Here is a 15,003-nt window from a genome sequence, read left to right on the forward strand (position 1 = left end):
GACGACACCGTGCTATTTTTAATATCTAAGATTTTTATTTTTGTGTTACCCACATTAGGAATTCTAAACATTTTTGAATATCATATCAAAAATTGACCGCTCCAGCGGGGTTCGAACCCGCGTCTCCGACGTACCGTGTCGGCGCTCTAGCCAATTAAGCTATGGAACGATACACCCGCTCGAGCGAAATTTTCGATATGATAATTTTTAAATTACGGTTTAAGCGAACCGTGGCGCCGTCTATAGTGAGCTCTTTACAGAAACCCGTAACTATTCAAAGTTTCATATTACAATGAAAATCTTTGACAGGAGACGACACCGTGCTATTTTTAATATCTAAGATTTTTATTTTTGTGTTACCCACATTAGGAATTCTAAACATTTTTGAATATCATATCAAAAATTGACCGCTCCAGCGGGGTTCGAACCCGCGTCTCCGACGTACCGTGTCGGCGCTCTAGCCAATTAAGCTATGGAACGATACACCCGCTCGAGCGAAATTTTCGATATGATAATTTTTAAATTACGGTTTAAGCGAACCGTGGCGCCGTCTATAGTGAGCTCTTTACAGAAACCCGTAACTATTCAAAGTTTCATATTACAATGAAAATCTTTGACAGGAGACGACACCGTGCTATTTTTAATATCTAAGATTTTTATTTTTGTGTTACCCACATTAGGAATTCTAAACATTTTTGAATATCATATCAAAAATTGACCGCTCCAGCGGGGTTCGAACCCGCTATTATTCTATTAATCGAACCCGCTTTTATTCTATTAATTAAATTCGTTATGAATACTGGCACTAGTTTTTTCTCACTGTTTGGTCATATTTTTTTTCTTTAATTATTATTATACTTATAACTTTTAGCGTATAGTTTCAGTAATTATGGTAATAAATCTTCATTTAGCCGTTATTAGTTTATATTATTCCTTATTAGAAAATCCCATGCGGCTCATTATTTATAAGTTACCTTACTTCAATCTTAACAAACTTTTGTATCTTAATTACTAACTTGTATCATTTAGAAATTGTTTTTCTTACTATCTTATAATATCTTAGTACTATATCTGTAACGAACCTCTCTAACCCCGTAGGTGTCATAAGAAAAGAAGAAAAGGAGGATATAACACAGAAAAATTTCATCTACCATCTTTGGAACTAAAAAATACTGATGATAGACGTTGTTACAATCAAAACTGCTTGCTTAAATTGCATGTCTACGGTGTGATAGTCAGCTTTGGGATTATCAATCCACTTTACCATTGCAGTGACTTTGGGTATAATCTTTTGATGCGTTCACTTTAAATATCTCGCTCGTCCAATAGCCATCATATTTTCAGCTATCGCCGCGATAACTGAGTGAGAATTGCGGAATACCAGAATGCCTCGCATGAACTTGGGGATACCTATGTGCACTAATAAACTGCGATAGACTGAATTGATTCATTAAGATAACTATGAAGATAACTAAATAATACTTTTTTTTAGTAATAAGGTGACCAAAGCTCCTGGATATGTTTAGGGAAGGGGTTCTTATATATATGATTCTGGTTTTGCAGGCGTCTAGAACCTACGGTAACAGCTAACTGATTTTAGTCCGTACGCTTGTCTGAAGAACTAGTTGTATAAAAAATTCAAGAGCGGGTATTGATAAATATTCTAAAGCACAATCCATTTAGGCATTTGAATAAAATTGAATGAATTGCTGTGACCATTTTGCTAACTTACTGTTAGAAACTATTTTCGTCTTCGTCACATTAAAATTAACATCAACGAGCTAATTTGAAAATAGTTCTTCAAAGATATGGCAACTAAACTTATTAATAATACTTTAAAGTCCATTACAGGTCATCGTCTCATTGTCAATCAACATCAAAGTGTGATGTCCATTGACAATAAAGTCGATGACGTGGCAGAGTAATCAAGGTTTTCTATTAAATGATGTTAATTATAGTCTAAAAATTTAATAATTAAAGCTTAGAGATTAAGTATAAAAAATCTTAAATAGTCATAATAAGCTGAATCAATTGATATCTTAATTCAATACATCCATGCCTATAGATATGTTGAAATGTGTTCAATATTCACACGTTCGTCTGTGTGAAATTTAACGCTTAAATATTTGTGTTAAATAAAACAAATGATGTGATTTTTGTGTTTATTCGATAAAATATTATACTATTCTAGTTAAAATGTATGATTCGTTATTATTATTTTAAAATGTTGTATGAGCTTATTCACTCAACTTATTTCCGGCACGGTCTCGCTTTCATGTTCACTGGCGTCAACCGAGTCGAGTGCGGTGGGCAATGTTGTTAGTGTTCTTCGTTGAAAAATCCGGAGACGGTCGATGAGGGTCATTAGATTACCAGAGCAAGAGGCCAACACTAGTCTAATTATTGCGATAAATAAAGTCAGTCCATACAAAAATAGTTGATTTCGTAAAACCACAAATCGAGACGGGTATAAAACCCCGGAACAGAAATCAAGGTCACTGCAAACTGTAATAGACTACATTTTGACATTATACAAGCTTAGTTTTTTATAGCATTTTATATTTTAGATTAAAACTTTAAGCATTCACGGTCATTCCATAATTATAAAATTATCAGAATTAAAATGTAAAATAAAATATTAACCATGTACATAATACCCTGTCGTTAAACTGAGTTTTTGGTTACAAAACATTTAAATTAATTTATCAATTAGTGACCAAATAAATAAAGAGGCAGTAAATAAAATTTACTAATAATTAAAGTGATTAAAACTACTAGAACCGATTTATCATTAAATGAAACAATCGGTTTCACTTTATAAAATTTACTTTAACCGAAAATAATTTAGTGATTTACATTTACAGTGATTTTACATTGACTTTATTAATGAATGTGGAGTGAGGCAGGGGGGGTTGAGCTCTCCCAATCTTTTTAACCTGTATGTCAATGCGCTGATTGAGGGGCTCAGCAGCATGAGGGTCGGATGCCATATTAGTGGCGTATGTTTCAATAATATCAGCTACGCGGATGACATGGTGCTGCTGGCCCCCTCTGTCAGCGCAATTAGGAGGATGCTGGCTTTTTGCGAGTCATACGCTGAGACGCATGGATTGGTGTACAATAACAAGAAAAGTGAATACCTAGTCTTCAAGGCTGGCAACAGACTACCAGAAAATATACCCTTAATAAAGTTAAACGGGGCATGTCTTGTTAGAGTACACCAATTCAAGTACCTAGGTCACATTGTCACAGAAGACCTAAAGGATAATGTTGATATTGAGCGAGAACGCAGGGCGTTGTCGATCAGGGCGAACATGTTGGCCCGCAGATTTGCTCGTTGCTCAACACCAGTTAAGATCACCTTTTTAAATCTTACTGCACTTCTTTTTATACGAGCAGTCTATGGGTCAGCTATACTCAGAGGTCTTACAACGCCTTGCGTGTACAGTACTATAACGCCTTTAGGGCATTGTTGGGGCTGCCGCGGTACTGCAGTGCCTCTAGTATGTTCGCGCACGCAGGGGTCGACAGTTTCCCGGCCATTCTGCGCAAAAAAGCTAGCTCACTTTTAAGGCGAGTGCGCGGCAGCCGCAACAATGTCTTAAGGGTCATCGCCGATAGCGGGGACTGTCCACTACTCAGGCTTTTGTGTGATATTACAAGGTCACTTTTAGTTATTAAGTACTAACATTAGTTATTAAGCTTTCATCTTTTATTTTAACTAACAATTATGGACCTCTTTGTTGTCTGAGTAATAAACATTTTTATTTTTATTTATTTTTTATTTTTTAAAACGAATTTTTTTATTTATTAAAACATTCTTAAATAGAATCTGATAGTTTGGTGATCAATTTCCTTTGCATTAGAAATAACTAATAATTAAAATACTTATTTAAAATAAAAATCTTAAGTCCACTTACAAATTATAATTAAAAAAAAATAAAAATAAATAATTACATTTTAATATGATTATATTATTTTTGAAAGGAGTTGGAACATTTCAAAATATAGAATTAATTTTCACCAAACAGCTAAGAATGACCGTAAGGAACATAGATTTGATGTATTTTGGAAATGGTCCATCCGTTCAAGATCTACGATGGCAAAGTCAGAGGTTGGCGTGAAACATACACTCTCTTTTTAACCGAATTCATAAAAAGGAGTAGGTCCTCAATTCGATTGTATTTTGTTCTGCTACCTCAGAAGTTTTGACTGGGTGGCGCCGAAAATAAAGAAAAATATTATAGTCACCCCCTCTCTTTCCGTGGGTGTTGTAAGAGGCGACTAAGGGATAACACACTTCTACTACCACTTTGGAACTTAAAGCCTACCGATGGCGGGATAACCATCCAACTCCTGGCTTTGAAATACACAGAGCGAAGATGGGCAGCAGCGTCTTCGGTGCGACAAAGCCAGCCCTGCGGTCACCAACCCGCCTGCCTTAAGGTTAACTAAGTTAAAAAAATTGAAAGACTTAATTTAAATATAAATATCTAATTGTTTTATCGTAAGCACACCATAGCAAACCTTTTGACGATGAGTAACTGCAGCGCTCTTAGGTCAAGGCACTGAGTTTTACAAGTATGGCCCAATACATGGTATTTGTCATGGTCTCACGTTTGTGCTTGTGTATTGTATGTGTTTTAGAACCCCCCTCGCCTAGGAAGTTCCTACTGAGGGCCGTTGAGTCTGCGTTCATTTATTACCTCTATAATTATGTCTACATACATAGATATATAAAGCTGTATTTAAAATAAAGTACGTTAAAACCGTATTGCAGTCAGTAAATCCGTAATAAAAACGAGACATTAAAACATAACCGTAAACTTTAATACTGGTATGAAACTGTAATTGACTTTCATAGAGTTGATGAGTTTGGAAATAGTAGAGTTTTAACCGACTTGAAAAAAAAGAGATGAAATTATTCTGTAACTTATACTATTTTTATGTATTTATGGTTGCTATAGATTTAATTAATTGAACCCGGGGAAATTAAGAATAGCTCCTTGTAAGTTATAATTTGAATGTCAACAAGTAAAATTTAGTTTATCTAAAACGTTTATTATATTATTACTGAATAATATTCCTAAGCAAAAGTTGTTTTGAAATCCTAATAATACTATCAATACTTCATCATCATTATCATCAGCTCACGGACCCCCACTGCTGGGCATAAGCCTCCCCTAAAGCTTTCCACGACTATCGCGGTCGCCACTCGAGAACCTTTCTGCCCCATCGGCCATCGGTTCGTCGAGCTACGTGTCCTGCCCATTGCCACTTCAGCTGTGCGATTCTACGAGCAATGTCGGTTACCTTGGTTCTCCTACGGATCTCCTCATTTCTGACTTAATTACAAAAAAATGTAAATTCAAAGTATACTACTACAGCCTATCACAATCCACTGCTGGACATAGGCCTCACCAAGTTCGCGCCAGACATCCCGTTTTTCCGGAATCCTCATCCACGCTCTACCAGCAATTTTACGTAGATCGTAGATCCATCAAATACATAGAATGTACCAATATAACTGACAATGGGACGTTGATAAGTTATCACAGCGATCTTAGCAACTCGCTAGTGCACTAGTGGAGTTTGCAATGACATTGCATGCATTTTCATTCATGTTATTTATTATTTCTTTGAAATTGTGTGTTTACGTCACATATGTATTTGTAATAATCTGAGCGATTATATGAGTTATATTAATTTTCAAACCCTGATAGTGATATAATATACGCGTCCATTACTTGAGAAGTGTATATTTTGACCTCTTAGAACTTCCATTGTCGGTGTTCTGTGACACATGCACAATAAAGACTTTAAAGATATTCTATTAACAATCAATTTAGAATGACAAACGCTTTGAAAGAATATTGAACTGTTTAAATATATAAATTAATATTTAAATTTATATTTGTTCGGGTGCTAACAACGTTTGTTGTTTTGTTGAGATCCCTATATTTCGGCAATGTTTCAATCGCCATGATCACGGAGAGACCTCTTCGTGATCAGCACCTGTAAACGTGGTAAAAAAGTGATCACGTTAGCGTAAATGCTTAAAACATATATTTAAATGAATCTTTGTGCTTTTCTCAACTGTATTGTTTATTGTTTAAAAAGATAAAGATGTACAATGTACATATATATAACGTATTTTGTAAATTTTTTGCATTAGAAAATTTCAGAATGCTTTGTGACTTATATGGACTCATAGGATTTGAAGATATTTCAACACAGGAAATGATTGGTATTTTTTACTTTATATTCATTTCAGTACATTTAAGGATACAGCTATACTTTCTCTGAGAGCTTTTTAAGTGTGTCTCATGTTAAAAAAGGTTTTTTCACGTCACACACACACACACACACACACAACACTCGTACACGCACGCTCACGCGCAAAACAAGCACGCTCATGTACGCCAGTTGAATGATATCTAAGGGTAAATACTAGTAACGCCCACATAACATAAAATTCAGAACCATCGTTTCTCGTTTCAAGTAACAAAGTTTATTAATTACACTATTCCGCCGTGGATTCGTAAATATAATCTTTAAATTCCCTCTCACATTTACAGCGTCTTAATTCTCACGGAGACGATAATTAATTGTAAACACAGAGTATCGTGTCTCAAAATAATACGGCCAACGTTGCCATGGCAACGAGTAAAACAAAATTAGCAACCAGTATATTATGTAAGGTAAATTAATTAAATTAAACTTAGAATCAGCTTTAGCAACTTTTGACTGAGAATGACAGCGTTCTTGTATTATATAGAAATCCTGTACAGATTGTTTAAAATAAATAGAAAGACAGATAAAATAATTGGTTATTGAAAAGATGATAAACAACCAAATTCAAAAAAACGAAGGAGGTTCTCAATTCGACTTTATTCGTTTTTTTTTTTTTCAATGTGTTACCTCAGAACTTTTTACTGGGTTAATATATTAATAATTAATAATAATAAGATTTTGTATTAATCACTTAATCGGAACGTGGTGCTTGTCATGTGGATTTTACAAGTACTTTTCGAGTTATATGTAATTATGCGTATCTTGACTATTTTTTCGTCGACCTGCGATGTATTATACCGAATAACTTTTTACTTATTTTAATCCAAAGCTAATGCTTATCATCATCATCATCGTCATCATTTCAGCCTATCGCAGTCCACTGCTGGACATGGACTGAACATGGGTGAACTCATATGTTTTGCCCAAAGTCACCACGCTGGGCAGGCGGGTTGGTGACGGCAGAGCTGGCTTTGTCACACCGAAGACGCTACTGCCCGTCTTCGACCTGTGTATTTCAAAGCCAGCAGTTGGATGGTTATCCCGCCACCGGTCGGCTTTTAAATTCCAAGGTGGTAGTGGAACTGTGTTATCCCTTAGTCGCCTCTTACGACAGCCACGGGAAGAGAGGGGTTGGCTGTATTCTTTACCGCCTTAGCGACACAGCTTAACATAACATAACATAAAAATACACTTTATTGTACACCAAAACAGAAATAATACATATTATGGACTTAAACAGAGTATCATCAGGTACAAAGGGCGGCCTTATCGCTGAAAAGCGATCTCTTCCATGCAACCTAGGGGCAGAGGAGATGGTATTATGTCAGTGTAGGTGTACAAATTAAGACATAAACGTTTGAATATATTTACTTATTTACATACATACATACATACATACATACACACATAAACACAAATATAAATACATACATACGTACACACATACATACATACATACATATATACATATATACATAAATACACATACATAAACATATACATACACAAACACATACATAGATATATACACATATATATATATAATTTTATTCACGTTGAATATCAAGAAAATGCTTCCTGACAGCCTTTTAAAAATAGAAAGCGATTGTACACGTCTAATATGCCAGGGTAAAGAATTCCAAAGTCGGGAATCTTAATTCTCGTCGTGTAGTCCCATTTAAATTTGATCGAGATAATGCACACGAATTTTAACAAAATCGATCCAGCAGCTTAGAAGGATATAAGTGACAAATACACGTACAGAAGAATTATATATGTTGATTAATAACTTATAAATCTAGTTTACTAAAATTTGTTAGTTTTAATCAAACTTTGTTAAGAAAGTAAAAATTTTCATTTGATTAATTTATTTTGCTCAACAAACGTTATGTAAATTGTTGTTGGAGTTAATAGTTTTTCTTTAAATGACTTTGTCCTAATGAAAATAAACTAGATGAAGTCAAACCTTGACGAAGCATCAGCTGTCTCGTCATAAGCGGGTTTAAGAATTATAATAAGCTAGCGACAATTATTCTAGAAAAGATAAAACATTTTCATGTTAAGTTTTATTATTTAGAGAAGCGAAACTTCTTTAGAATCGGTGTGATTTGAAACTCAATGAAACGGAAACTCGTCACGATAAAGAAACAAACGTAAATGTATAGGAGAGAATGAGACAGAATACATTACAGAGTGTTTTATATGAGTGAAAAAATATTTAGTAGGCTACATGTCAGAAGTTTAACTTCTACCGTGTGGGAATTGCACACGCACACTTTACTATACTTAATTTTTTTTACGGTGTCTCTACCAGCAACACAAAGACAGAAAATGGTGTAAGATTTTGGAAAAGAAATAATACCATACCTAATATTATAAATATTTGCGATTACAACATACAAAGCACTGCCCCACGGTTTCGACCGCGTTTATATAAGGGAAAACATGCACTAAAATATTCAAAATCAAAATCAAAAACAGCTTTATTCAAATAGGCTCCAAGAGCACTTTCGAATCGTCATTTTAAAAATTAAAACTTTAAAAATAAATTATTATATTTGTAGAAGTAAAGCTACCACCGATTCGGAATGTAGATTCTGCAGAGAAGAATCGGCAAGAAACTCCACAGTTATACTCTTTCGAAAAATAATATATAAACTGTGTTTTAGTACAAAATTAGTAACATGTTGCATAAAATACAGCGTCACTAAGTCCACACATCTTTATCAACTATGTAATCCTGCACTGAGTAATAAGCTTTATTTATTATTTTTTCAAATAAAAACTTTAAATTTATGTTGAGACAATTTCAAAATTTTGTGGGATTTTATTATACATGCGAATACCATGACCCAGAAAGGAAACGTTTACTTTGCGTAGTCGTATTAGCCTTTATATATATAAAGTTCCTCGGAAAATGGAGTATCCAATAAAAAAAGAATTTTTCAAATCGAACCAGTGGCTCCTTAAACTAGCGCATTCAAACAAATAAACTTATATTATTAGTCTAGTAAATACAATTTTATGCAATCTAATTAGCGATAAGTCCGCCTGTTGTACAATGTAATCTATAAGTAAGAAATAAATAAAAACTTTATACAATAACCTTCTTTAGAATATGATTATTGAAATGCAATTTTATGGCTTTTCTTATTTCGTTATTATTTTTGAAGAAACACTTCGTTACGCACGCATGACTTGGGGAGTAAGCTTGTAAATGCGTGACAAGAGCGTCACGAAAGTGTGATCGGGTGATGCGAACGAAGCAAGAGAGAGGTGCGTGCAAATATTTTCTTTCTCTCTTTCTCTGATAGCCAGCACACAGACACTTGCTAAAGAAGTTTTACTTCAGTCGTGTGGTCAATTATTTTATTTATTTATTTATTTATTTATACATTATTGAACAATACATTAACATTAAATAAAACTCAATTCGGCTACGTATGTACAGAATGCTCCGAATCATAATATTGTGATGAATTTTTCTTAATCATTGCAAAAAACATTTTCCAAAGATTTATTAAAATATAATAAATTGATTAAAGTGATATAAAATAAACAGTACCTACATTTCTGATAGGTTTAAAAAAAAATCGTTCCATCGAATTTCGATTTTCAATTATTTTGTACTTTATTTTCACACAGTGGACGCTCCACGCCCTGTTTTTAAAACAACGCCGACCACGCCAGCGTTTGATGGAGTAAAAATGTCCACCGTGCGGTACCAATAGCCTTCAATTTAAAAGAATTTGCTTTTATAAAACATCGCCAGTGAAAAATGTAATGTGAATAAAAAAATTTTTTGACGATATTTAGGAAGCGATTAATAATAAGTAAATAAATCTTTATTTCTTTTAACAAATGACCTCTAGGACAATTGCTCTTACATGACGAATCATCATTTTACAAATTAAAATAAAACAGGTTTCGATTTTTTAATTTTTTTTTTTAATTAAGACAAATATCAGCTTCACATTGGCGGTATTAATATTGTTTAACAGTAATGAATTTCTGACGCTATTTTTAAGAAATTACTTTCTATTGTCAAGGCTTAGCTACTGAATTTTAATTGAAGACTCGTCTACTCGCCATCTACATAAAAGCAAAATGTTTCGCCGCATATTTTGTATCACATCGTAAAACTCTATATCAAACAATGTCATATCAACAAAAACAATGTAATTTTATATTTATGATGTTAATATAAATTTTCTGTGCACATAAAAAGTAACGCCATCGTTACGTCATGTTTCCGAGCCTGTGAAACATTATTGTCGATTAAAAGTGTCATATAATCAACGTATTCCTCTTTATTAGACTTTGAATGTTAATAATTAAAATATATACCTAAGTCGTAAGAGGCGACTAAGGGATAACACAGTTCCGCTACCACCTTGGAACTTAAAAAGCCGACCGGTGGCGGGATAACCATCCAACTGCTGGCTTTGAAATACACAGGCCGAAGACGGGCAGTAGCGTCTTCGCGTTCAGCGTAGCTTCACTTTTACAAAAATAATAATTAATTTTTAAAGTTTCAATTTGTAAAATGACGATTCGAAAGTGCTCTTGGAGTCTATTTGAATAAAGCTATTTTTGATTTTGATTTTGATTTTTTGATTTTGATACTACAGACTTTCTGCTTTATTTTTGACTAGGGAATCACAATTTCGAATAAACTGAGAAATATCTTTACGATTCCACGGGGACTTGGTTTTTTTTTTTCGATGTTTTATAATTTATTTTATAAAATTTTATTAATATCTATTGCATCATAGATAAAAAAATTGAATGAAAAAATGGAAAATGTATGCCTTATCTGTAGGGATTTTATACTGGTCCCTAAGGACACATTTTTCCAGAACGAAAGATTGTCAATCTCCTTTTCTGAGTCCGACATACGTTCCATTTTTCATGGCGATCGGTCAAGTAACTGGCCCGTGAAAGTGGAACAATCCCACTTCAGAAAGTCAATTTCAGATTTATATTATAAGTAGGATAACGATATTGATAATGATGATAAAAAATATGTCAATTATATATTAATTCTCGATTCAATTTTATTTTTATGTGTGTTAACTCATAACTTTTTACTGGATGTACGGAATTTGATATTTTTTTATATGTTTTCATTCGACAACTGGCACTTGTCATGTCTCATTTAAATTTCATCTGTGGCTGTTGCGCTGGCGGTTGCGGCTTCGATCCCCGCACGTAACAAACATTTATGGTCTGCGTGTTTGTGCAGTCCTTGTGGGTCTACCCACCGTGCCTCGGAGAGCACGTTAAGCCGTCGGTCTCGATTGTTATCATGTACAACTGATAGCGATCGTTACTCATAGTAGGGAGTATATCTGCAAACCCGCATTGGAGCAACGTGGTGGATTAAGATAAATGGGGAAAAGGGGTTATACCCAGTAATGAGATATTATAGGCTGAAGCTTAGCGTCGTACAACGACAAGACGACACGACGCGTCGTGTCGTCTTGTCGGTGTAATTTCGTGTCGGTTTTTTTTTCTGAGAACACTTACAATAATTAAGGCCCTTAAATGAATATTTTATTCGAATGAGAAAAAGTAATAAAACTCAATTGATAGTAATTAACTTATTCGCTTCAGCCTGTAATATAATTAAGCTTAGTAATTTATTTAAGTTTGGTTAGTGTTCGATTAATGGTATCGGTGTTTCAGTGTTTTGTAGAACTTCTTTGAGTTTCGTGAGCAAAAATTATTTTTCCCGTGTTAGTGGCTATTGGTCGCGGTCGGGTTTTTTTTTGTTATTTCAATAATTAATTGTTATTAAAGTTGATTAATAAGCCTATCCTTTCGGTATAATATAGTAAATATAGCATTTTATAAATGCGTTGTTTAACACAAACATAACATACAGTGCTATATTATCGCACGTAGGCCTTTATTCTACGGTATGCACGAGTAGTATATTAAGTATAATGTTACCTACAAATTCAGTCGGATTATGTAATCAGTTTACGTGACACCTTTGCCTTCAGTATTAGGTTATCAAGACATAAATATTTTAGCAGGTTCATTCAGTGTTACGAAAATGGAAATGGGTTGAGCGTGTATATATATATATATATATATATATATATATATATACTAGCTGACCCCGCAAACGTTGTTTTGCCATATATTTTATTAACCCCCCAATCTCCCTCCCCTATAACTTAGGGTAATGAAAAATAGATGTTGTTCGATTCTCAGACCTACCCAATATGCGCACAAAATTTCATGAGAATCAGTCAAGCCGTTTCGGAGGAGTTTAACTACAAACACCGCGACACGAGAATTTTATATATTAGATATATATGTATTTGTTTTTACGATCGGTAAACCTCAGTACAGTACAGTAAAGACATTTTATGTTACGAATACAGACTTTACCCTGATGCTGTTCAGATGTCTCTTACTTCGTTAGATTTTCGAAGTAAAACTTCTTTAGGCACACTCGACTTGGGGAGTAAGCTAGTGAATGCGTGATGAGTGAGTTACGAAAAGTGTGATCAGGCGAGGTGAACGTAGTAAACGAGTAAGAGTGAGATGCGAGCATACGTTTCTTTCTCTCATTCTCTCATAGCCAGTTACGTTTCGTATATCTTAGACACAGTGCAGGCCTATTGTGCAGAAGTTTTACTTCAGTCTTGTGGTCGAAAGATTGATGTTTTTGCCATTCGTTAGATTGCCTGTTGTTGTCAGAGATACTCAGTAACACTATCATAGTACAAAATATATGTACGTCACATTTTGTACTTTTTATGGTATATCATTAGACTGACAAATATAGCCTAGGGAATATTCATTTATTTTTTCGTCTATAAACTTGATTGCACATTGTTATAAAATCTTAGGTATCCATATATAAAACTTCATCATTACCAGATCAGCCATTTCGGTGTGCGATGCTAAACTTTGATGCTAAAAGACAGGCATGATACAGTTTCCGTCCAATTTACCCGCAGGTAATAAATTTACCGAGTGGTTAAAATTTAAAAGGTGTCCGACAAAAGTCTAAATTTCTTTATGTGGTTTAATTTTAATTTAACTGTTATTGTTATTTTTTGTATGTGTGTTATTTTTTTTGTGTAAATTTTGAGGGTAAGGTATCCTATGTATGGTTAGCTATGACTATACTTTGAGCCATGTCATATTGTATTGTAACATACAGGTACAATTAAATATCTGATTTAAATAACTGGTTTTAAGTTTTATTACAATTAACAGAAGGTTTGCTATAAAAATAAATTACCTCTGAAGAAAGTAGGAGATCCGAACTAGAGAGACCTTCACGCATTTGTTTAATTGATAAAAATTAATTTTATATTAAACAATTTTTAAATATCATTTCAATAATTGTGTTTGCGCGCAAACGAAAAAAAACCGACTTCAATTACATCGACGAGTAATACAACGTAGATCGACGAAAAAATACTCAAGTAACTGCGCGTTATCAAAGATTACTCAAAAAGTAGTTATCAGATCTCAATGAAATTTATATGTGACCACATGACAAACATCAGCTTTCGATTAAATTAAAAATTATTAAAATTGGTACACCCAGTATAAAGTTATTGCGGATTTTCAAGAAGTTCCCTCGATTTCTCTGGGATTCCATTATCAGATCCTGGTTTCCTTATCATGGTACTAAACTAAGGATATCTTCTTTCCAACAAAAAAAGAATTATCAAAATCGGTACACCCAGTAAAAAGTTATTGCGGATTTTCAAGAATTTCCATCAATTTCTCTGGGATCCCACCATCAGATCCTGGTTTCCTTATCATGATACCAAACTAGGGATATCTCCTTTCCAACAAAAAAGTATTATCAAAATCGGTATATCCAGTAGAAAGTTTTGCGGTATAATACAACGTAGGTCTACGAAAAAAAGCGTCAAGTAAAAACGCATTATTAGATATAGCTCGAAAAGTAGTTGTTACATCTCAAATGAATTTAAATGAGACCAATTGGCACACACCACCTTTCGATTAAAAGAAAATTTGTCGAAATCGCTCCACCCAGTCAAAAGTTCTGATGTAACATACATAAAAAAAATACAGTCGAATTGAGAACCTCCTCCTTTTTTGGAAGTCGGTTAAAAATCGACCGTTCCAGCGGGGATCGAACCTGCATCTCCGACTGACCTGACTGATTATGATATTAAAAATTGTTTAGAATTCCCTAATGTGTGGGTAACACAAAAATAAAAACGTAATTTTATATTTATTTTACTATTTAAAAAAATTGCGAAAGGGTTGAGTAAATAATTTCTGACTATAATTATTATATTCGCCAAATGCCATTTAAACCAGATTTTTTGCAGAAAACTATAGACAGCAAGACTATGTCATCGTAAACGCAATGATAAAAACGCATTTTGATGTAAGATTTATTTATTAAACATGTAGTTGAAAGTTACTAGTATCAATATACAAAGATGGGAATCAAATTCCGTCTAAGAAAATCAATTGGCACTGTGGAGTTGATGCAAATATTCACGGTCCAAGTAGCGCTTTTATTGTTTTCACCCTTTTTTTACATAAATTCCAAATACAGAAAAGGTAAAACTTAGGTAATTCTTACATTGACTTGCGTAACTTTACTTTTACCACACTATCTTAAGGTAAGTTATCGTTCTTAGTAAATGCGTTGAAGTAATATAAAACCAACCGTCACGCGTCGTACTAAAACCTTTT

The 15,003-nt window shown here is 33.8% G+C and overlaps 1 protein-coding gene across 1 annotated transcript; it reads left to right on the top strand.

Moving 5' to 3' along the window:
* Nucleotides 1–1,808: 1,808 nt before the first annotated feature.
* LOC123654471 lies at nt 1,809–3,773 on the top strand. The gene is made up of 3 exons (XM_045590370.1): nt 1,809–1,921; nt 2,870–3,361; nt 3,424–3,773. Exons 1-3 carry the CDS (start codon nt 1,809–1,811, stop codon nt 3,686–3,688), a joined length of 870 nt encoding a protein of 289 aa, XP_045446326.1. The 3' UTR covers nt 3,689–3,773.
* Nucleotides 3,774–15,003: the final 11,230 nt, after the last annotated feature.

This window comes from Melitaea cinxia, chromosome 6, assembly GCF_905220565.1.
Source record: "Melitaea cinxia chromosome 6, ilMelCinx1.1, whole genome shotgun sequence".
NCBI lineage: Eukaryota > Metazoa > Arthropoda > Insecta > Lepidoptera > Nymphalidae > Melitaea > Melitaea cinxia.

Coding starts and splice junctions, on each gene's coding strand:
- LOC123654471 (XM_045590370.1), top strand. CDS start 1,809: ATGGCAACTAAACTTATTAATAATACTTTAAAGTCCATTACAGGTCAT. Junction 1,922..2,869: donor AAAGTCGATGACGTGGCAGA/GTAATCAAGGTT, acceptor TTTACAGTGATT/TTACATTGACTTTATTAATG. Junction 3,362..3,423: donor TCAACACCAGTTAAGATCAC/CTTTTTAAATCT, acceptor CTATACTCAGAG/GTCTTACAACGCCTTGCGTG.